The following is a 22088-nucleotide window of genomic DNA, read 5'->3' on the forward strand; positions in this document are numbered from 1 at the left end:
GTATGAGTTGGTGTGTGCACAGCAGTGCATGATTTGATATTGGAGAAGAAATAACTTGCCTTTTTTCTCAGCTCTGCTCCCGCGGCTGGTCCTGCCTGGCTGCTGATTAGCCCAGCACGGCCAACATACTTTTGCTGGAGCTCTTCTGATGGATGGCGGCGTTTAAGAACCAGCTGTTTTTCACTCCATTTATAGAATGGAAGCTCCTCTCGATGACGTGTGTGCGATCATTAAAAAAAAAAACGAAAACGTTCGGAATTTCCCGTTGGAAAATGAAAGCAATTTCCCCGGGACAAATGGCGAGTGAAATGAATAACTTACTTGGATGATTCCCACATCATCAGGGAAAATCTTTTGCCGGTAGCGAACGCGTGAAAGAGTTGCAAATGCCGAGTCCGTTTCTAAAGTAGATTGCACGCAATCAACCATCGCAGGCAAATTGCGTCTAGGCGAAATATAATAATCAAGGGCTATACTATATACCCAAAATTCCTCCGGCATCCGACTCACGATAAACTGAAGAAAACGCTATGCAATGCCCTCCTCCTCTCACTGCCTCTAGGCAGCGGTTTATTAAATGTTCCGTTTTTTTTTTCTTAGCGTTTCCACCGCGTGCACAGCATCCTTTTACTTATTTCCTTCCTTCATCAAAGATGAAAGCCGACCGGCTCTTTCTCCTTGTTTGTGATGAGAAATCCCGAAAGGGTCACGATAGTAATCCCGCGAGGCTCTCAACCAAAGTTTTGAGAGGAGGCGAGAAGGGAAGAAAAAAAAAGAAATAAGATTTTCACAGAAGGGGGGAAAAAACACATCAACATGTAGAGGAAGAAGAAGGGAGTAGGAGGAGATGATAAGCGCGTCCGGACGGCGGATCGATCGGGCGGCGGATGAAAAAAAAGAGGAGGAACCCCCCCCTCTACTTTGAGAGACGAAACTACTATTTGGAATCGATACCGTTTTTAAAGAAAAAGGTGAAATGAAATGTAGTAGGAGAAATGCGTCAATTTAAAAGGGGGGCCTTCATGTATTCACGTTGTGTATATGTCTGCCGATATGTGACATGCATTGATGTGGCTTCGCAGATTTGTCGCATTATGAAAAGGATCGTTCTCGTGAGTTGTCAATTGGCCCCATTGGCTCTTTGTTGTTGGCTCCGCGCTATCGTACCGGATGACACATACACAAAAAAAGGTTATTTATTTTTTTCTTTCTTTGTGTCAACATGCACATCATGTCCGAAAAATCAATGGGATTTTCAAGATTACAACGTCCGGTGATTCATTTCCTATTTTGATTCCACCCCAAAAAGTTCTAGTCGCCCGACAATGAAAACTTCCCACCTGATTAATATTCACCCGACGCCAGTCACGCAACCCTGAACGTTGATATGCTCGTTCCCATTCTCTCTATATCACTATCACGTATCTATTTCGTATTATATCCCCCCAAATCCTCTTTGGGATTTCATTGCTGGCGGCGTTGGTGGTGGTGGTGGAAGGAAGAGGAGCTAAGAAAGAGAAAAGACGCGCGTGATTTGTTTGGATTCAAGCCAAAGATATTTTTCGATTGCGCGAAAAAACAAATGAACACAAAAACCCAAAACAAAATAAGTCAACTGATGTTATATATTATCCCCCCGCTTGTGTAATTCTCTCTGGCGAACGGCAACTTAATATGATGGAGCCATTGGAGCGTCGTCATAGCGACTGGAAGGAAGTTCTATTAGACTTTCGTTTCCTATACAGCTCTATTGTCTTTTCTTCTTAAGCTGTTTTGTCTTATTGGCGAAAAAAAGTGGGGAATTAAAAGACCCGATTGTCATCATTGGCGCGTGAAATGCCCGTGGGCTTTCGGGTTCCATCGTATAAAGAGAGAGAGAAAGGAGATCAAGAAATGGCCATCATCCAGCAAACAAACAAGAAATACATTTGGAAAGACCGCAGACTCGGCCAAGGTCCCGTTCATTATCTGGCCATTCATTCTCCTTTGAGAATAGAGAAAGGGAACACAAAAATTTATTTTATATTTAAGCACCAGCGGCAGCAGCGCTTAAGGAACCCACAACGAAAACAATGATGGCCATCATCATTCCCAGACCGAGATTGTGCTTTCCTGGGGCCATTTTCGGCCGGAATAATAATTGCCCGCAATGGATTGGTCAAACAGCAGAGCCACCTACCGTCGTTCGAAACGAAATTATTTCACGGTTAATATTCTATTTGTGTTTTTTGACTTTTCTGGTGGTCCGTGAATGTACAAAAGGAAAAGAAAGACACACAGAAATAAAACATTGACCGCAACCTCAAAAATGTTTATAGTCTGTTCTGTTTGACCGAGTTCCAAAATTTCATTTGAACAACTGCCTAATTTTACACGGTCCATTAGCGTTATTTAATTGATCCATTCTTCTTCGTTAACGGATAATGAAGGAGAAGAATCCAGTCGTTTTTGCTATGGGACGATCTTAGCCGGTAATCCTGGGCAGTGAAATGTATAGGCCTCTTTCAAATAATCGATCCAGCCCCACTGGCGGCTGTGATCATTCCAGGAATTGCAGAGCGGAGTCGAACAGGCCTGGTCGAAGGCCCAATAACTGTGACTGGTGTTGCGCAGAGGGTCGGCCACCAAGATATTCCGGCCATCTGGTGTTCCGTAGATGATGGACTGGAAATTTCCGATGAAGAGACTGGGCCGTTGACGATCTTCTTGACAGCCGCGGACAAAGACGGCAGACGCAACACCGCCTTCATTGTCTCGTTTCTCGTGATAATAGATGCCACAATAGGATTCAGACGGCTGGCAAACGACCGTTTCGGCCAAGGCTTCCGGCTGCGTCTGATCCAGCAAACACCACGGTCGATCCCAGACGCTCGTGTCATTTTCTTCGACTTTATCCGCCCAACAGTTGTAACACGAAAGTGGCCGACCAGATTCTTTACTCACTTTCAAAATGATCGGCAAAAGGAGGAACAGGACGAGAAATGGCATGGCTGCTGTCGTGATTTTCACGCACTTTACGCTCAACATTTTTAATTTTTTCAGTTCAAGTGCTCGACGTAAACTGAGAAAGTAATAGCCGTTTTGGTTTCCATTTGTGTCATCAGGTTGTTGGATAACGTTTAAGGCATTTCCGGTAAAAACAATCAAAAAACGGACAACGGACTATTACGAAATCCCACTGGGAATACAATTCAGAAAATTGCCAATGGGAATTCCTATCGCCCTCGAATGGAATAAAATTGAAGCTTACCCCAATCCCGTGTACAATTGTGGACGAACTCCCAACGGTTCCACAAATCAACGATGAATTCTGTAATGTACGAGCCAACTAAATGCGTTCTAAGGGAAGCCAATTTGCTGGGTTAATCAAAGGGTAAATCTATACTATTGGACAGGAGTCAGAGAGCATGATGAACAAATTGAACACGGGGTAATCGGGTCTGGCACGAACGGGTCCTATCAGGTTCCTGTTTAGCCTGAATTTACAAGCAGACGACATTATTAAATATTTTGAATTGTTGTGTTTCGATTTTTTCCAATTTCTCTTTCAAAACTAATTGCTTTTTCAACGAAAGTGCTATTAAGGAACTGCATATAAATCACCTCGTTATACACATTTTCCGTTTCCTATTGAAGGGAGAAAATCGTTCCATATTGTCCAAAGATTTTTTCTCGTTAAATTGCTTTCAATGACGTCACTGTCTACAGCTAGGGACCGATACAACGCCGCGAATTCCTTACTATGTCTTCTTCAAGCGCTGGAAGGGCGAGTAGCAGTGGTTGAGTTGAGAAATGAAATGGCTGTCAAGGGTCTTATCTCTCAAGTTGATGGGTAAAATATTTTAACATTTTTGTTGTTGTTTTACATTTGATTTCTCTCATTAAAAAAAAAAAAATCAAGATTCATGAATGTGTCCCTACAAAATGCAACAGTCCAGGGGAATGACGATCACCACTACCATTTTGAAGAGTTCTTTGTCAAGGCACGCAACATAAGATATGTCCAAATCCCAGAAGATGTGAGTCAATTTCATGAAATGAATCATTTGACAACCTTATTACTTTCAGACTGGTTTTTATAGATTGATATCACAGAGGCCATAAAGAATCAACTTGAAGGAAAGCCAAAGGCTCACAAGACAGATATGAGTTCTACGACAAAAGCCAAATTGGCCAGAAAGAGACAAAAGGAAACACTCAAATTCATTCAACAGCAGCAACAGGCTGAAAAGAATGAAATTGAGCCTCAGCCTCCTGGGACTTCACAAGAGACGGACGAATGATTGGAATATTATGAAGAATAGATGGCTTGCTCAGTTACCCTACTTTTCCGGGACGATTTTAGTATTGCAAATGGTCGGCAAGCGATCTTGTAACCCGACCAAGGCAACGCTCAACTGATGCAGGTAGCGCGGCATTTCATGAAGTGATGCTCTTGTTCTACTTTGAATTTGCAAGGATTCCTGAAGACGTTGTGTGGCTTTTTGTAGGGGTTGTTCAACAATATTCACTATGTCATTCCTCACAGCTATATTGCTGTCACCTATTAATGAAATAAAAATAATTGTATTTGAAGAAGGCAAAATTATTTGATCATCTCTTACGGAGCCTATAGTGGAGAAGAGTGTTGTACTTTAATCTGTGTTTTGGAGTCTTTTTCGTGTTACTATTGATAGGAAGAAAGCTTATATTGGCAGGAGTAGAACTATTTGGAACATCAGACTCTTCGTCCGATTCCGAAGCTTCACCCAATACCATTCCACAGACAACTCGATTTGAAGTTTCCATTTGGAAATTGTTGAAATCTAAGAATCGGAAAGGAAAGGACATACCATAGATTATAAATAGATTCGTTTACGGCGTTTTAGAAGGAAATTAGAATATGTTTCAGTACAAAAGAAATAATTACATATTCCTTTGCTAAACCCCGGTTATTTTAAACCTATGTGTGGTTCTGTTCGGAAAGCACTTGTCTCGAAGTTTTAGAACACAGAATATGCAAATCAATAATAAGCAGACGAAAATGTGGCTGACAAGTGTCCACCAGGTGTCCAATGTTATTGTCGGCTATTAACGTCGTCTGTTCATCGAAGTCGTAATTCGTTCTCGACTTTAACCCTCCTCGTTTTCATAGTCTCCCAATTTCAGAGTCCTGACTGCTTAAAACCATTTTAATTACCTGCATTAGTTTTTAATTTAAGTAATTTACTATTTCAAACTAAATGACCATGAGTAATTCGGAAGATTTTACCCCGCTGCTTCTAAGGCTAAAAGAGCCTGACTTCATCCCAACTCTCGTTTTTGAAAAACGTTTTGTGGAGCTCTTTTGCAACAAATTAAATCAAATCTTCGAGGCGAGATCATCTGGAAAGCCTAATCACTCAATAGCAACCATAAGTGATAGGCTTGATTGTGTCCTTTTAATTGCTGAAAAAGACAAACAATTCATCCCTCTCTTTGGAACAAGTGATTCCTTGTGTGGTCAAATTACTAACAGCCTAAGTAAGTAAAATTAAGAAATTCTACAGCATTACTTCCACACCTTTATTAACTTTTCAAACAATTAGCTGTCTTCACATAACTTATGATTCTATCAAATTTGCAGGAAGTGAATTGATTGAGAGCCAATCTTTGGTCCCTCTACATATTAAGGTAACACACTTCATCTCAATTTGAGGATAAAAATATTGTATTGTCAATTTTCAGAAAATTTAATCAATTTATAACAATCATGTATGTTTTTTTCCCTTGACAAGGTGTTACATTTCATCAGTCTTATTCTTCAACACATTCCAACTAAAAAATCAACATTTGTATCACTTGGTCTCCATAGATTGCTGTTGTTGAAACCTGCAGTAAGTGAATGAATTTTTTATTTTTCATACATTGATAAAAGTAACCTTTTTTTGGGACACCACAGGTTTTAAACCATGACCTCATCATGTGGAGGATTGATATTTTGGATAAGCTGTGTGATGTACCTATTGCTTTGCAAGAAATTTCTTCTGTTAATGCATTAGAATTGCTTTTCTGTAAGCAAAAAGTATTTCATCTTACATTTTTATGTGGCAATTTAAAAATTATTCTCTCACAGGTTTCTTGGGATGTTTTATTGAAAATAATGAATCTGGTTGCAATCTTAATGATATTGATCTTTTAAAATCATTGTTGACCCTCATTTGCAAAATCACCAATGATGTTTCATTGCATAATAGCAATCACTTAAGAAAGTTTGATGAAGGTGAGCTCATTCATGTCTATGGAAGATGTTACTGTTACGTATATCTAAATTATGTTCTCACGATGACGTTTTTTTAAAATAGTTTTTCTACAATTGGCTCGTGTGTATCCCGAATTAGAAGAGGTTTGTAAATAATATAAGGTAAATGTCTAAGACTCGTGCCTTAATGATTTTATTGAAATATCAGGTCATACAAGGAGTTTATAAGCTAGTTTGTGAAGCCATGCTCTCCTCTTCTAGACCCTCGTCGAAGTCAACTAAAAAGTCGTGTTTTAGTATAACACATTCAAGGATTTCCAAGCAACGACCGAACGTTTTCCAGTACAGCCTCAGCATCATGGACTTCAAACCTACGCCGAGCATCAATCTAACCATAACTGGATTTAGATCAGCAAAATCTGATGCCTATTCTGTTGGTCGATACATGTTCGTGGACATGGACGACATGGATATGGAGGTTGATGCTATTTCACTCGAAAAATCGGTTGAGCTAATTGATATGACCACAACAGCAGAGGTAGTTTTACGTTCTCCTAATCTTGGATCCTATGGACCACTGTCATTTATGTTTTGGTTTAATCTTCACAGGTGATTTGCGGTATGCTGAATTCCAACAAAGGTAAAGCCGTTAATCTCGCCAATCCTTAGTTAAAAATAATGGGAAGTACAGTACAGTATATTTGAAATTAATTTTAATTAAGGTGGAACTATTCATTTTGGACTTACCAGTTCTGGTCGCATAGACGGCCTTCTTGTCAACCATGAGCGACGAGATGGATTACGTGGTGGTAATAACAATTTACTCAAATTGCCAATTTTCTAGTTTGTAATTAATTTTTGTATTTTTTTTAAGGGGTCGATAATCTCTTTTTAAACCAACTCTCGCCTTTACTTCCAACTTCTTTAGTCAACATAGTTTTTATTCCTGTTAGAGAAGAGAACATGAAAACGATTAGTCCCAATCATTCGCTCTATGTGGTTAGAATCGTGGTGCCAGCTCGTATGAACACGCTCTACCATCTGAAAAATCGGGATATCTCATTCGTACGCCGTCCCGAGGGAAATGTTCAACTAAGCCTCAAAGATGTTCGACAATTAGCTGTCGAATTGAGTGAAAAAAAATTCGTGTCCACTTCCTAACTTTAAAAATCTTTTGTACATCGCACAAGGATTCAATTTTTTATTTCATGATTTGAGAATAAATTTACTTTCCTATCATCATTTTTTCTTGCATTGTTTAAGCTTGAGAGAAGCATTTTAAAATTATCTACCATTTATTTAAAATGTCGGACAAAAATGGCCACTAGATGTCAGTATATTATTGCTCCGTTATATACACAAATTCAGAACTCGTCGTCATTTTCAAAAATAAAAGTAAACCGAAGAGGAATGCACAATTTACACATTACACAACCGAATTGTTTCTTCGGTTGACATTTAGTAGTTCGTCGACATTCTTGAAGGCCAATGGAGTTGTGGTGGCCGTTTCTTCGGGGGAATCAAGCAGATCTTCATCTCCGGATAAAAGCGCATCAGAGTCATCCGGTAAACTTTCCGGACTGCTGTTGTTGTTGACTACTCTTTGGTATCGAACAGCTCGCTTTCGACCTCTCTTGGGTTTCTTCATGAGGAAATTATCAGTCACCCAAAACATAAGAACCTATTGAAAGAATGTAAGATTAAAACAAGTTGCCTACGAATTTAAAAAAATAACATCCAAAATCAAATTACATTGACAAAGAAGGGTATCACCAATAAAACAACTGTAATGGCGACCTTAGGATCTGTTATAGGGGAGAGTATCAGATCACGAACCTTAGAAAGAAAGAAAAAATGGTAATCTTACATTGAAAAAAAAAACCTAAGGATTAAAATCATAATACTTTGTCCCAAAACTCCAACTGGACTAGAAAAGTTATGAGAACTTTTTCTACCACCATTATTCCCATATAAACTCCAGACTGTGCTGCCCAGGCTTTAGCACTTGGAGGGTTTCCTTGTTAAGAAAATGGGTGGGGTGGGGTGGATGATTTATTTATTTAATAAAGCTCTAGGATCAATGACTATATATCTTTATAGCTTAATACCATATTCCCCAAAATAGAGGTAGCGCCATTTCCACTTGTCTGCTAGTTTCACTGTGAGCCGAATGCATCCATATATGACTAGTAGACCTACTGAAGAGTCTAAGAGGAAACTGACAATATACCTAAGATTCCACAATGCATTAGAAGAAAGATGCGACATAAACAAATAAAATTTTGAAATCAAATATATACCATGTACATGGATCTCCCTGGAATAATGTTGCAAGATATATGTTTGCCATATGAATAACAAGTGAACCAAGACCTTGCTTTGAAGTGTCATAGAACCAAACAAGCCAAGATCTTCTTCTTCGAATAGGCTCACAAAACCTCTTCACTGTAAAGATATGAATATGTCAGTCAAGTCTAAGAAACGAGGAAAATTGTAAAGTACAAAGTTTCGACTTACAGACAAGACATGTGAAAGCTAAGCATGCAAGGACTGCTTGCACAGTCCAACCAAAATCATCAGTAAGGGCATCTTTAGAACACAACGGAGACCCTCGAGGCCTGACGGTTGCCGCCGTGTTGGTAATCTATCAAATTGATAATGAATGAATGAAACGTCAGCAATCAAACACCACTAATGTTTTAAAACCTCTGTTCCAAGATTCATCTAGATGAGATATATTTGTGCATTAACACATGCACAAAAACAAATCCAAAAGAAAACTGTCACTATTTCATTTCCAACTTTCTCCGTTTTGACTGGGCATGGCCCACTTTCCATTGAAGGCCGAATAGCTGTGGATGTTCACACCCACTATTTTTGTGGGTGCATCTACAGAGACTCGAGCGGGAAATAACTGAACTTTCGAAACACACCATCAGTCATTAACCGTTAAAAACTTTTTGTTCATTTGCAATCTTTAATGTATAATGTGACAAATCATTTTTGTGGTTAAAAAATTAATTGTAATTGCAGAGACGAATCAATTGAAGCAATATCGTTAAAAAATTCTGCTTTTGGTGGCAGCAGAGAGATCATTCAGAGAGACGCCTCAAATAACCAAAGGCTAATAACGTAAGAGCATTACGTAAGGGGATAGAAATATTTTCAGAGGAAATTTCAGAAATACAATTGTGTGCCACACGCTTAACTTACTAATGACTGGGTCTATCACGCAACGTTTCCTATAGGGACAACGAAATTATAATACATGAAGTAGGTATGCTATAAGCATCTGCCCTCAGAAACACATAGACATGACGTCTGGCAGTGAAGTATGTTCCAGTTCATGCGGAAGTTCGTGCTTTGACTGCGGAAGTGGTACCGAGATCTTCACTATCGACGTTTCTAAACCGGAAAAAATGTGGTGTCTAAATTAAATCAGCTTCCCGCATATGTTTTCTAACTTTACCAAAAGGTGACCCTATAGGGAGTATTAACATAAATTGATAGATGGCAATTTATGGTTACTACGATCGTCAATATTGTGCTATTTTTTTAAATCTGATGCCTAGGAGATAAACGATTAATGTTGATGCTTGCAGACAGTATATTTTCACATTAAATATTAAGAAAGGACGTTAAAACACAAGAAAGAGTATGATAGTAATAGACATAAAGTTCATTGTTACATTGTAGTACAGTTAAGACACCAATCTCATTAAGGTTCAAGCAACTTTGGCAGAGCGTTGCTGTTGCATGGCCAAGGCGGCGACAGTAACGAATCCAATGGAAACTGAAGACACCCAATCAGTGTCGGCTACTTTATTCTTTACGAGGTCAAAAAGGGAATCAGAAGTCGGTTCGAGAAGGACTGACTCATCTCCTTTGGTGATAACACGAACATCTCGACGAGTCATCCTGTCGTCCAATCGATTCTTGGCCTCGAGGCGTTCGACTTGTAACTCAGAGATGCGACGCTCATCGACACGACGCTCAACTTGTTCGCGGGATCGCTCGTTTGAATTTCGGCGCTCGCTGACTCGACGACGATCATCTCGACGCTCCTCATTTTCACGTTCTTCGCTTCTGCGTTCATCACGGCGCTCGCTGTTTCTTTCTTGGCGTCTGTCCTCGACCGATCGACGTTCAGTGTCGTCATTTGACGTGATGCGCTCGTCACTTCGGCGATGCTCAACTCGTTCGTCGGCGTCGATTTGGCGTCTTTCATCTCGTCGATTATCGACGGATCGACGCTGTTCTGATCGGCGATCGTTTGAATTTTCTCCTTCAATCCTGCGATCGTCAACACGACGACGTTCTTCTCTTCTTTCCTCAGTTGATCGACGCTCTTCGCTCATTCGTCGTTGTTGGACGCGCTCGTCTCTGCGCTCCTCTACCCGACGCTCCATTTCACGTCGATCTTCTCGACGCTCTTCTCCTCGGCGTTCGGCGACTCTGCGCTCGTCGTTTCGATTTTCATTTCGTCGATTGTCGACCACATCACGACGTTCCTCCATTCTCCTTTCGCCGGATCGTCGATCTTCATTGTCACGGAGCTGATCCACTCGACGATCTTCGTCCCGTTGTGAATCGATGCGACGCTCCAATTGGCGTCGGACATCCGAGCGTCTCTCGTCCATTCGATTTTGTTCCTCACGACGATCAAGTGCTGAGCGCTCATCGACCTGTTGACGATGAGAAATTGAACGTCGGTCCTGATCCATGCGACGCTCATCAGCGACAATTCTTCTGCTGACGTCATCTTTCATCCCGATGGAACTCGATCGAGTTTCTTCATTATTTCTACCATTCAAACATCGTTTTGATTAAACACAACTTGCGGAGTTATTGATTAAAACTTGAAAGATTATTACCGGAAATTTCCCACGACGACGGGCGAGTCGCAACGATATTGATTGACGGCCAAAAGGAGCCAAAGAGCAGCTGGCAGCAGCAACAGTTTCACCATCTCCTTTTGAGTTAAACTTTTACCGTCCTCGTTAAGTAGTTCAATTACAAATAATGGTTGCTTTGCGGGTTCAGAATTGCTGGTAACGCTGGCAAGTCGCTGGCCGTGTTTGTTCTTCTGCTGCTGTTGCATTGCCTTTTTATAGTAGACGAGTGGACGGGTAAGAGTGGAATGACGCCAATAGACTTTTGTTATCAGAAAACACCAGGCGACTAATTTGGATTACTTAAGCCTGAATGACCGATTCGTTCATGATGACCTTTTATAGCTGGTGCACTTTACATTGGATATATATTATGATTTATGAATGACTAACTTAGGCTCGCATCATTGACTTCCTTGTACACTATTTAGAAAACCCCTCATCAGCCTTTAATATGAGAGAATATTTTCCGTTAGAATTAACCCCAGAAGGCTTTAAAATGGGATAATAGCGCATGTTTTAATCATCTCATTAGTTATCGACCTTGTTCCGGCTTAAAACTTAATTCCTTATTATTCTTTCTTGGCTTCCAAGAGGTGGGTCTTGGAGGGTTTTATTGTGTTTCGGTCTAAAAGTAATAACTATCTGACGGGTTTTGCAAATTTTTACTTTCCTTGACTGTGGACTGTGGTAGGTGGCTAAGTGTAAATTGATGAGACGAACTACTAGGATACTAAATTAATTTCGATTCGTTCAGTTCAGTGGATGTCGAGCGTGGGTGAGAAATTGCTTCATATTAATCGTTTTTGAGCGGTTTGGATTTTGCGTCTCATGGCCAATTAGAATGTAGAAAATGTAATAGGGATGTTCGGCGTGTCGGGCCGTTTACTTACAGTTTCCAAGTTGAATAAATTAGACACGAACAAAACCGTGTCTTTTACCTCTCGTCTATTTTAACACACTCAATATTGTACAGTAAATTGGGGGGAAATAAACAATAGGGGGTAGGGTAACAACGACTGAATTTGGGGCCACCTATCGGGGGCCCCCAAGGCAATAGTCGCGTAGGTGCGCCGGTGTTGTTGTGCGGCGTCCTGATCTCGTCGTCGTCTGTTGGAATGGAATATTCCTAACACACTCCCCACCAGAGCCCGTAGCATCCGGCTCGACATCTTCGACGACGTCTTCCGGTTCTTCGGGAGCTGGCATAGCGTCTCCGATAGCGAGATCGATTTCTGGTTCTGGCAGAGTTGGATTTGGATCCTCTTCCGGCTCCTGGATCGGTTCCGGATTTCCAATTTCGACGTCTTCGGCGAGATCTTCTCGCAGCTCTATAGGGTGAAGACATTGAATGGCTCTATTAATTAAATTACCATTTGGAATCTTGAGCATGACAGAACGGATGAGTCCGTCGCGGCTTGGAATCAGTTCCTTCACTACTCCGGTAGACCACATGAGTCGTTTGGAGTGTTCGTCGTGGATAACAACGACTTCTCCTAGGCGGATCTTCCTTCCGGATTTTCCTTTGGAGTGGAAGTTGTCTAGTTGGAGTAGATAATCGTCGACGAATCTAGCACAGATGTCAGCGACATATTCCCTCCTGTTCTTGTCCATCTCTTGTAGTACGATGCTGGTCGATGTAGGATCCAGCAAGTTAACGGCTGGCTCCGGATCGGCACGAGTAGAACGTCTGTTGTTTAGAAATTGGTTAGGAGTTATCGGAAGTGGATCGTCAGCTCCTTCCCCAATATAGCTGAGTGGGCGGGCGTTGATTACGCTCTCGATTTCTGCTAAACTCGCTTCCAGTTCCATGTAGTCAAGGCAGGCTCGACCGTTGGAGCGTCGCAGCAGATCCTTGACGCTCCTCACCATCCGTTCCCAGAATCCTCCCCACCATGGCGCTAGGCTGGCGGAAAATATCCAAAGGGTTTTTCTGGACGCGAGAAAGTCTTGAATGATGGGATCGGCGTGAATAGTTCTCAGGAATCGGTCGACACATCGGAACGTTTGCGCGTTGTCCGAATACATCACTGAGACGGGTCCTCGTCTAGCTGCGAATTTTCGAAAGGCTAGTAAGAAGGAACGCGCCGTCATATCGGGTAGTAGTTCCAAGTGAACCGCTCGAGTGACTGCACACGTAAAAAGACAAACATAACTTTTAAGATGGTTCGTTTTCTTAGCTTTAGTTGTTGTTATTAAGATGTCTTGGATTTCGACATCTTCTTCGACTGAATCCTCTTCGCCTACGATTAGAGCTTCGATTGGAGCGTCTCCTTCAGCGGGTGGCTCCTCGATTCGCTCTTCAGTTGGATCGTCTGCTGGCGTCGGATCCTGGACGCTTGGTGGAGCTTTCCTTTTCTTCCTTCGCTGTGCTGGTTTGTACAGCAGTGGTCCAGCGAAATCGACTCCTGTAACGTGAAAAGATTGCGCATGTTTGAGTCGGTTTAAAGGAAGAGGGGCTGCTAGTTCCTGGAATGGTGGCGATGTCAGTTTTTTACATTCCACACAAGTAAACAGAATCTTTTTCACTTGCTGTCGTCCTTTAACTATCCAGAATTTTTCTTTCAACTCTGATAGTGTCACCTTTGCTCCTGCATGTAGTAGCGACTCGTGTTTGTCTGTAATTAAGAAAGTGATTACTATATGTGATGCAGGAAGCAAAATTGGGGGATCGATGTTTCTATCTCTTAGGGCAAGTGATACTCTCCCATGGATTCGAACGAGACGGTCTCTGGCGTCCCAGATTGGAAAAAGTGCAGCGATTTTCTCCTTGGGCTGGATTGTGTTGTCTAACTGTAGCGATTCAAACGCCTTAGGATACCGCTCTCGTTGGAGCTGTCTGTAGATCGTTAGTTCCGCTTCATCCAGCTCCTCTCTGGATAATCTTGTAATCCGGATAACTTTTCCACTTCCTTTTCCATCTGGTCCAATTGCCTTTATCGACTCCATTCGTTCTGGACCGGGAGGTCTGAGCTTCTTTTGACTCCTGCTGAGGAATCGTGAGACCCAGGCTGTACGTCTTAACAGTCGATTCCAGGTGGAAATTTTGTCGAGATTCCAGTCGACGGAGGCTGTTGGAATTGCGATGGCTGCTGTTGTGCTGACCGTCGTACTCCTAGCTTCCGATTCCATTTCGGACTGGATTGTTTGTGGAATTTGGTCGTTGGGAGAATCTGGCCATTCCGTTTCTTCTCCTTTGAGCCAAATCGGGCCGTTCCACCAAAGAGTTGAGGTTACCAGCGTTGGCGCTGGCGCTCCCCGCGAGGCAAGATCGGCCGGATTTTGGAGACCTGGACAGTGTCTCCACCACTCGGGTTGTGAAAATTTTCGAATCGTTTCCACTTGATTTCGGACGAATGGTTTCCATTTGTTCGGCTCTCCTCTAATCCATCCTAGTGCAACCAAGGAGTCTGACCAGTAGATAGTTCTCCAATACTGGACTTGCATTGCATTTTTTACGACTTCACCTAAACGTACGGCTAAAAGTGAGCTCAGCAATTCTAAACGCGGTAAAGTTACTTTTTTCTTAGGTAGAGGTGCAACTCTCGTCTTGCTGGCCAGTAGGATGATGAGTGGATCTTCTTGTCCTTTTTGGAGTCGGGCGTAGGCTACGGCTCCATACGCTGCTTCAGAAGCGTCTCCGAAGACGTGAATTTCGTGAGAAGTGACTTTTTCGGATAGTCCGATCCATCGTGGAATTTGTAGTTCGGTGAAATCGGCGAGACCAGTCATCACTATCTTCCAAGATTTTTGGATATCGGCTGGAGCTGCTTGGTCCCAACCTATCTCCTTTTCCCAGAGCTTCTGGTAAATAATCTTTAATAAAAGTACAGTGGGAGATAAAAATCCAATTGGATCAAAAATTCTTGCCGAGATACTGAGTATCTTTCTTTTGGTGATTTCCGTTCCCACTTCTTCCACTGCTTGGATGATGGATGCTGGGTCGAATTTGAACGAATCGGATCCGGTGTCCCACCGGATTCCTAACACCTTCTGTTGGCCGTCCAAGGCTGGGGAGAGTAGGCCTACGACTTGATTCGACAGTCCTTTCTCCTTCAGGTGTTGTTTGAGGTCTTCGTTGTTGGTTGCCCAGCTTCTCATGTTGAGTTGGGCGTCACTAAAGATCTCGTCCGTCTCATCGACTCTTTTCTTGGCGATTGATAAATTGTTTGCTCCGCCGAGGTAATCGTCAACGTACAAACTTTCTTCCAGCTGTTGAATAGTTTCTGGAAAACGAGACTTTAGTGATTTGAAATGTTTGTTAATTGTAACACGTAGGAGAAAGGGGCTAGAACTAAGGCCAAAGGGCACTCTCTTCCACTTGTAGGCAATTAGAGGCGATCCAGCCACTGCTGGATCCCTGGGCCATAAAAACCTGATTGCTTCGGCATCTTCCGGCTGCAGGGCGATGTTTAGAAAAGCCTTTTCAATGTCGGCAATCCAGGCAATCTCGTACTTTCTGAAGCGTATTAGCACTGATAGGAGATCCGGATTGAGATTTGGTCCGGTCTCCAACACGTCGTTCAGACTTGGGCCGAATTTCGTTTTTGCTGCTCCATCAAAGACGGGTCTGATTTTCGTCGTTGATTTGTCGCCTCTGAAGATCGGATGATGTGGGAGATAGGTGTGAAGCTCTTCGTAGTCCATGTTCGCCTCCTCGACGAATTTGCTGTCGATGAGCTTTTGGATTTCTGCGTGGTAATTCACCAAATCTCCTGGATTTTTTCTCAATCTTGTTATTGTGCTCTCCACTCTTCCGGTGGCCAACGGGAGATTTTTCTGAAGTCTCCACTTGTCAGTTGTCCAAGGGATCGGTGTACAGTATCTTCCATCTGGCCATCTCGTTATTTTTTCGTCAAAGAAATCGAAGCGATCATCCGATTCCACTGCATCAGCGCCTTCAAGGTTCGCAAAATTTTCTATTTTCCAGAAAAGAGAAAGGTCGAAATTAGCAGCAACTTGTTCTTCCTTCTCAAACCATTTACTATCTTCTTCTCCGCTGGATCCGATTGGGGCATCTGAGAATGACGCTCCTATTGGCGTAGTTTGGGGACTGGCCGTTCCAGTCTCCTTTTCCATCGGAGTTTTGTTTGCTTGAGTTGAAAGGATTTTTCTTTTTTGGCTACTTGTCGCGAATGTTGACGTAATCTGTGGAATCGGGTAACTTGATGTTAAAATTAAATTTTGGATTACTTGAGTTCCTGTCTTCGATTTTGCTTCTTGAGATGGTCCAGCAATCATTCTTCCGAGTTTCGTTTGAAACGCGCGCAATCCGCATGGACTCTGTATGGCGGCTTCATTCGACATGATCTGGAACATCTGGTCCATTCCGACTAAAATTCCAATTGGCTGATCTTCGGTGTGTGCCATCTCGAATCTGTCGTCGGCCAATTTTTCGTTTTGGATCCAGAGGCTGTTTGCAAATTCGGATCCTACGTACGGGCCGGTATCTGAAATGTGATCCGATTCTAAAGCCATTAGTGTAACTTTTGGGGCGCCTTGCCAGGTGCCCCTTACTTGCATTTCGACGTTTTTTGTCATTTCGGGCTTGTTGGGTTCCTTTTTCTTAAACACTCTTGTGCTGATGTTTTCCACCGCTACTGTCTTCATGTTAAGTTGCGATGAGAGTGATTTCAGCACCCAAGAACGATGACTTCCGTCGTCTGCAAATAAAATCGCTCTTGTTTCGTTACCGTTTTGGCCGCTGATGATGACTGTTGCCGTTTTCAGCATCAATTGTCCAAAGCTGCTTGCACAGGCTGTGGTTGTCAAAGTTGGATCGCTGGCCACGATTATTGCTGCTGTTGTGGGATTGGTGACTCTGACGTCTCCTTTGTCGCAGAGAGCGGTGTGGTGCCTCCCTCCGCACTTGTTGCAGTTCCGGGCGGATGTGCAATCCTTCAGCGCGTGTTTGTCTCCAAAACAGTTGACGCACCTTTTCAAATCAAAGATTATCTTTTTCCTTTCCGTCAGCCCTTTCGGACATTTTGTCGGCCAGTGAATTTGGCTGCAGAAGATGCAGGGCCTTTCGCACACAATCCAACTTGGGTTAAATTTAACGTTTTTATTTTTTAAGGCGGATTTAACCTGAGGAGCTGGACTTGCTTTGGCTCCTACTGCCAATTGTGATGCTGTTGCCGGCTGTGGATTTGCCGGTTTGGGCTGTTTAGGAGCTGGAGACGATTTCTCCTTTTCCACACCTTTGATTCGGTTGAACCTTTCGGCCGCGTCGATTTGATCTCCAATGAATTTGATGACCATCTCGATGTCCGTTGATTTGTTTGTTGGCGATTTTGCCCATTCTTGTTGGAGCCTGGTAGGAATTAATTTGATTAATCTTGCTCCGAGGAGTCCGCCAAAGGAACTTGTGGGGACTCCTAACGTTTCCAACGCGCTAATGTGCGATTGGAGATTCAGCTGGAAGCTCCTCAGAGCTGGAACGTCGTTCCCGTCCTTTACGGGCTGCAAGGCATCCAGTTTCTCAATGTGCGCGTCGATTAGAACGTCCGTCTTCCCGTACATCCTTTTCAGTTCGTCGATTGCGACTTGGTAATTCGCATCTGTTAATTCAAGATTGTTAACCAACAGGTACGCCTCACCTTTAAGATATTCCTTGAGGTAATCGAATTTTTGGACGTTTGAAAGAGATGAAGAGTGGACAGCTGCGTTAAAGGATTCCCAGAATTGGGTCCATTCCAGTACGTCTCCTTTGAAGTGCTTAATTTGTCGCTGCGGCAATCGTATCGACTGTACGGCTGAAGCTGGGGCTGGTGCTGCCGTCACGTTGATTACTGGCGCGGGAGGTGCCGGAATGGCCGCCATGATTTGGGCAATAATTTGCGCCATCTGTGCTTGACTTGTTGCTGGATTTGCTGCTTGATTTGCTGCTTGATTTGCCGCTTGATTTGCTGCTTGGCTTGTTGCCTGTTGTTGGAAGAGCGCTAACAATCGTTTGTCTCTGTCCTCTTCTTTCTTTGCCTCTTGCTTTTCTTTCACGTCGTCCAACCATTCTTGCTTCTTCTGCTTGATGATTGATCTTGCTCCAGACACTTCATCTTGAACTTGGAGAAAGGTGTCCAGATCCCCATCAATCTCCTCCTGCGCGGCCTTGGTCGCTATTAATTTCTCCTTGATTTCTTTTGTTGCGCTTTGGTAGCTTTCGAAGAGACTTTTCAATCTTGTTTCTAAGGTTTCTAGTTCTTTAACATCTTCTTGGGCCATTACTTGATTTGCAAATCCGTTGATCCGGGTTATTGCTCTTGTTATGTGGCCTTTGGTGGCTGACCTTGTGTTTTTCATTGACTGAACCATTCTTCCTGGTTGTGTAGCTCTTCAAGAGCTGTTGACTGGGGAAAAGGAGATGAAATAGAGAATTAATTTAATTTTTTTTTTTTTTTTCGATCACTTATCGACTGATTTGCCCGTTTCCTTTTCCTGTTTTCCTTGGGGTTTCGTGGAACGGATGAGTTTCCGTTTTTTGTTTCCACTTTGTTTGAAATCCCTTGGATGTATCTGAAAAAGAATCGATTTAAATTTGGAGCTAGGGTAATACCCAGGCTCCTGCAAAAATCCGGGCTGGATGACTCAATTAAGTGAATCTGGTTTTTTTCTGTTGTTGGTGGCGCCACTTGCGGCGTGCCACTACACTTTGCGAGAGAGGAAATAAAGTTTTTTTTTTTTGGTGGCGCCCCTTGCGGCGTGCCACTACACTGAGCGTGAGCGAGAAATAATTTTTTTTTTTTTTTTTTTTTGTTGGTGGCGCCCCTTGCGGCGTGCCACTACAGTGAGCGTGAGAGAGAAATAGTTTTTTTTTTTTTTCGTTTGGATGCACCGATGTTTCGGGATCCTATGTAAGAGGGTTTTTTTTCTTTTTTTTTTTAAGGAAGGACAGATGGACAGAGAATATTCATTCAATAATTGTATTTAGCGGTTGTTTTGGAGACCTTTCGGCTCCTCTGTGAATGTTGAGAGAAAGAGAAAGATTATTTCTGACTCGATACCATCAGCAAGCGAAGAATGGATACGGGAGGACACACGTGCAATGAAAAGAGGAGACGAAATCCCAGTAGTTTAGCCCAGGCCGATCTATGGGCCAGAGGTTGGGACGGCGTGTTCAATGGCCGCCCCCTCAGGCTAGCCCGACAACGAAAGGCACAAAAAAGTCGAAAGAAAAAAAATGGAATTTTTGGGCATAGGTTCCCCCCTTTTCTACGTCTTTTTTGTTTTTACAATTTAGTAGTTTTAGTTTGGGCAGATTTTAACCACCCAACAACAAAAGAAAGAAACAAAGATAAACGTTTGGGGGGTCTAGAATTGTGTAGCCCCAACCGGCTTCACAATTTTGAGTTTTGAGTGAGTTGATTTGAGTGATTTGAGAGGGAGGACACGGTTATGCACTGGGTTAAAAACCGTTCGAAGGACCATGTAGAAAATGTAATAGGGATGTTCGGCGTGTCGGGCCGTTTACTTACAGTTTCCAAGTTGAATAAATTAGACACGAACAAAACCGTGTCTTTTACCTCTCGTCTATTTTAACACACTCAATATTGTACAGTAAATTGGGGGGAAATAAACAATAGGGGGTAGGGTAACAACGACTGAATTTGGGGCCACCTATCGGGGGCCCCCAAGGCAATAGTCGCGTAGGTGCGCCGGTGTTGTTGTGCGGCGTCCTGATCTCGTCGTCGTCTGTTGGAATGGAATATTCCTAACATAGAATATTAGTGTCGTCTGCTTTCGTCATTTTGTTTAAAGTTTCGAAAAACCAACAGACGAGAGATGAAGTTTAAGATTATAAAGAAAATGTATAGAAAGACCAATTTTTTGGAAACGTACGTGGCTGCACGAAGAATGGCACAACAATTAAAGTATAAAAAACGTGATCGTCGTGCCAACCATGGTGCCAACTCAGGTCGGGTCTCTTTTATAGAAAAGATTAAAACAACACTCCATGCTGTTTAGCAGGCAAATAAAAGAGAATAAGAAAAATTAGAATAAAAATAGAATGATTGTGGAAGCTTAAATAGAAGAGTTAAACCTGTTTCAAAATTGTTTATTGTTAATTCCTGAGTCCTGACTAGCATTTACCGTGTAAGCCTCTTTGATGCACGTTCAGTTTTTTTGGCAATATGTAACATTTTCCTTTGTGCACAGATTTGAGGCCAGAAGCAACCATTGTAACCACAAGACATACAAGTTTTGCCTGTGCTGGACCTGTTATCAGCCACAACCTCAGTATCATCGCTTGGGTAATGTCATATTTTTTCGTTGCTTTTATTCTTGTGACCAAAGAATTTTAATGATAATGCCTGACTTATGTAAATTCAGTGCATTACATGGAAGCCTTTACTTTTTCCATTTATTTACAATTAGGGTTTACCCTCTGTCTCATTTTCAACTTTTTAACTTTTTATTTCTGTCAAAATTTTTCGTAACCCATTTTTTTATTTTCATTTAGATAAACAGCATCCCTCTTGACTGAAGAAACTTCCGATGTCGGTCCGAATTACGAATCTCTTCTTCCCATTTCTTTGACTGTCCTCGTATATTCACGAGGACACCCTTTTTCTTAACCCGCCTGGTGGGCTCGACAGCGGATGGAGCAGTTATTGTGGATGCCTGGCCGTATTTCCCAGGCTTAAAGGTAGGAAAAAATTCACTCTTCTTCCTCTTTGACTATCTGGTGGCGTTGATTATGAAATTGTTAGATAGTATGGAGTACGATTATTCCTGAGTTAGGCGGTTGACTGGAACTGTTTTCTTTTGCCGTTTTTGTTTATTCAGTAAGGGTTCGTCTGGGGTTCATTAAATAACTCATTTGTAGAACGGATGCAGATCAGGCACAGTTTTGTACCTCACAGCTCTGACTCTGGGTATAAACAATAAAATTTTCAAAAATATTTTCAACTAGAAAATTGTGTGATCAAGACAAGAGGGACCTGCCATCACACCGACACCTCCTCGTTATAACTCGTTATAACTTATAAAAGTAGAACCTATATTTTGGAATGTGTGAAGAAATTGTGTACGCACTTCGCTATTTTCACCCAGCGTTAAAACCAGTTCCGTAATCATTCCTTTCTTAACATCATCCATGTTATCGGTGTCCTTCCACTCCTCATTGGGAATTGTTTGTAGTAGGCGACAGCAGGTAGCTCGTCGTTCTAAACACAATTAATAATTGAATCTATCCAACGTGATCCATTAAAGCGCTTGTTGGGAATCACCTTCATCGATTCCCATAACTGATGCAGCAATTCTCGTACGCTCATCACTTAAAGACAAATGACATCGGGTGGAATATATATTATGCTTATAATTTCATTTAGCATCCATTGGTTTTAGTTGTTAATTTTACTACCGTAACTTAACACTTCAATTGTTAACGTAGTATTTTATTCAATGTTTGCAATGTAAACTCTGTTGAGTGATTGTCAATGGATGTACAGTTTTGTGATCGAGAGAGACAAGAGGTTTCTTGCTTTGAATCTCGCGGACATGGATTATTTCTAGCGTTAATTTCAAATGTAGCTTCGAAACACAATTATACCTGTCAGGCCTTGTGACCTTTACTTGATGAGATCGAATTGAATGTTGAATAACGCTTCGCGTATCAATTATTCGACTATTCGTTAGGCTCAATTAATGAGATGCTCTATTTGGATTCAGTTGGAAACTTCATACGGTACACTTTGACAGCTCAGCGTATATGTGGTTATTTCAACGAGAATCGATGGCTTCTTCTGACATGACTCTATACGATATTTTGGCTGAATTAACAGTTCTGCAGCTGCCTTACTCTCAGAAAATAAAATGAAAGTGACGTCAAAAGGCGTAGTACATTTGTTGCTAACTATATAAAACCCTGTTGAAATAGAGCTAGACGAACCATTGACAAACTGTGGACGTGCCCAACATCGTCTTGTGTATTAGACCATGTCGTTTCTTCGTTTTTTAATGATTTTGCTGTTGCTGGG

The 22088-nt window shown here is 42.1% G+C and overlaps 5 protein-coding genes and 1 long non-coding RNA gene across 7 annotated transcripts; 2 read left to right on the forward strand and 4 right to left on the reverse strand.

Annotated features, from left to right (window-relative positions):
• The first annotated feature begins 3485 nt into the window (after positions 1-3485).
• Positions 3486-4579, forward strand: LOC124195370 (U7 snRNA-associated Sm-like protein LSm10). The gene is made up of 3 exons (XM_046589736.1): positions 3486-3832; positions 3902-4019; positions 4083-4579. The coding sequence occupies exons 1-3, from the start codon at positions 3690-3692 to the stop codon at positions 4281-4283; spliced, it is 462 nt and encodes a 153-aa protein (XP_046445692.1). The 5' UTR covers positions 3486-3689; the 3' UTR covers positions 4284-4579.
• On the reverse strand, positions 4043-5028 carry LOC124195371. Of its 2 annotated transcripts, none has more exons than XR_006875162.1 (3): positions 4910-5028; positions 4605-4805; positions 4043-4543 (listed from the first exon to the last, which is right to left on the reverse strand). It is a non-coding gene; the product is annotated as an uncharacterized LOC124195371 (long non-coding RNA). The 2 variants fall into 2 exon arrangements; XR_006875163.1 differs by having other exon boundaries at positions 4895-4986.
• A 30-nt stretch (positions 5029-5058) lies between these two features.
• LOC124195368 lies at positions 5059-7595 on the forward strand. Its single transcript, XM_046589734.1, has 10 exons — positions 5059-5502; positions 5606-5652; positions 5757-5855; positions 5921-6032; positions 6095-6241; positions 6324-6364; positions 6429-6758; positions 6830-6860; positions 6943-7029; positions 7095-7595. The coding sequence occupies exons 1-10, from the start codon at positions 5223-5225 to the stop codon at positions 7379-7381; spliced, it is 1461 nt and encodes a 486-aa protein (XP_046445690.1). The 5' UTR covers positions 5059-5222; the 3' UTR covers positions 7382-7595.
• On the reverse strand, positions 7541-9086 carry LOC124195369 (store-operated calcium entry regulator STIMATE-like). Its single transcript, XM_046589735.1, has 7 exons — positions 8927-9086; positions 8738-8864; positions 8521-8665; positions 8329-8450; positions 8125-8237; positions 7973-8056; positions 7541-7901 (listed from the first exon to the last, which is right to left on the reverse strand). Exons 1-7 carry the CDS (start codon positions 8942-8944, stop codon positions 7647-7649), a joined length of 864 nt encoding a protein of 287 aa, XP_046445691.1. The 5' UTR covers positions 8945-9086; the 3' UTR covers positions 7541-7646.
• A 723-nt stretch (positions 9087-9809) lies between these two features.
• Positions 9810-11298, reverse strand: LOC124195481 (trichohyalin-like). The gene is made up of 2 exons (XM_046589910.1): positions 11095-11298; positions 9810-11023 (listed from the first exon to the last, which is right to left on the reverse strand). Exons 1-2 carry the CDS (start codon positions 11187-11189, stop codon positions 9946-9948), a joined length of 1173 nt encoding a protein of 390 aa, XP_046445866.1. The 5' UTR covers positions 11190-11298; the 3' UTR covers positions 9810-9945.
• Positions 11299-12049: 751 nt separating this feature from the next.
• Positions 12050-19648, reverse strand: LOC124195636. Its single transcript, XM_046590143.1, has 2 exons — positions 13642-19648; positions 12050-13581 (listed from the first exon to the last, which is right to left on the reverse strand). Exons 1-2 carry the CDS (start codon positions 18421-18423, stop codon positions 12148-12150), a joined length of 6216 nt encoding a protein of 2071 aa, XP_046446099.1. The 5' UTR covers positions 18424-19648; the 3' UTR covers positions 12050-12147.
• Positions 19649-22088: the final 2440 nt, after the last annotated feature.

The sequence above is a fragment of the Daphnia pulex genome, chromosome 6 (genome assembly GCF_021134715.1).
Source record: "Daphnia pulex isolate KAP4 chromosome 6, ASM2113471v1".
NCBI lineage: Eukaryota > Metazoa > Arthropoda > Branchiopoda > Diplostraca > Daphniidae > Daphnia > Daphnia pulex.

What these genes read in the sequence shown, in the direction of transcription:
- LOC124195370 (XM_046589736.1), top strand. Translation starts at nt 3,690, where the DNA reads ATGACGTCACTGTCTACAGCTAGGGACCGATACAACGCCGCGAATTCC. An exon ending in CTTATCTCTCAAGTTGATGG is followed by an intron (nt 3,833 to 3,901) that starts GTAAAATATTTT and finishes AAAAAAATCAAG; the next exon opens with ATTCATGAATGTGTCCCTAC. An exon ending in ATGTCCAAATCCCAGAAGAT is followed by an intron (nt 4,020 to 4,082) that starts GTGAGTCAATTT and finishes TGGTTTTTATAG; the next exon opens with ATTGATATCACAGAGGCCAT.
- LOC124195368 (XM_046589734.1), top strand. Translation starts at nt 5,223, where the DNA reads ATGACCATGAGTAATTCGGAAGATTTTACCCCGCTGCTTCTAAGGCTA. An exon ending in TGGTCCCTCTACATATTAAG is followed by an intron (nt 5,653 to 5,756) that starts GTAACACACTTC and finishes TCCCTTGACAAG; the next exon opens with GTGTTACATTTCATCAGTCT. An exon ending in TGTATCCCGAATTAGAAGAG is followed by an intron (nt 6,365 to 6,428) that starts GTTTGTAAATAA and finishes TTGAAATATCAG; the next exon opens with GTCATACAAGGAGTTTATAA.
- LOC124195369 (XM_046589735.1), bottom strand. An exon ending in AGCTTTCACATGTCTTGTCT is followed by an intron (nt 8,666 to 8,737) that starts GTAAGTCGAAAC and finishes ATATCTTTACAG; the next exon opens with TGAAGAGGTTTTGTGAGCCT. An exon ending in TGATACCCTTCTTTGTCAAT is followed by an intron (nt 7,902 to 7,972) that starts GTAATTTGATTT and finishes TTCTTTCAATAG; the next exon opens with GTTCTTATGTTTTGGGTGAC.
- LOC124195481 (XM_046589910.1), bottom strand. Translation starts at nt 11,189, where the DNA reads ATGGTGAAACTGTTGCTGCTGCCAGCTGCTCTTTGGCTCCTTTTGGCC. An exon ending in GTCGTCGTGGGAAATTTCCG is followed by an intron (nt 11,024 to 11,094) that starts GTAATAATCTTT and finishes TTTGAATGGTAG; the next exon opens with AAATAATGAAGAAACTCGAT.
- LOC124195636 (XM_046590143.1), bottom strand. Translation starts at nt 18,423, where the DNA reads ATGGTTCAGTCAATGAAAAACACAAGGTCAGCCACCAAAGGCCACATA. An exon ending in TAGTTAAAGGACGACAGCAA is followed by an intron (nt 13,582 to 13,641) that starts GTGAAAAAGATT and finishes CCACCATTCCAG; the next exon opens with GAACTAGCAGCCCCTCTTCC.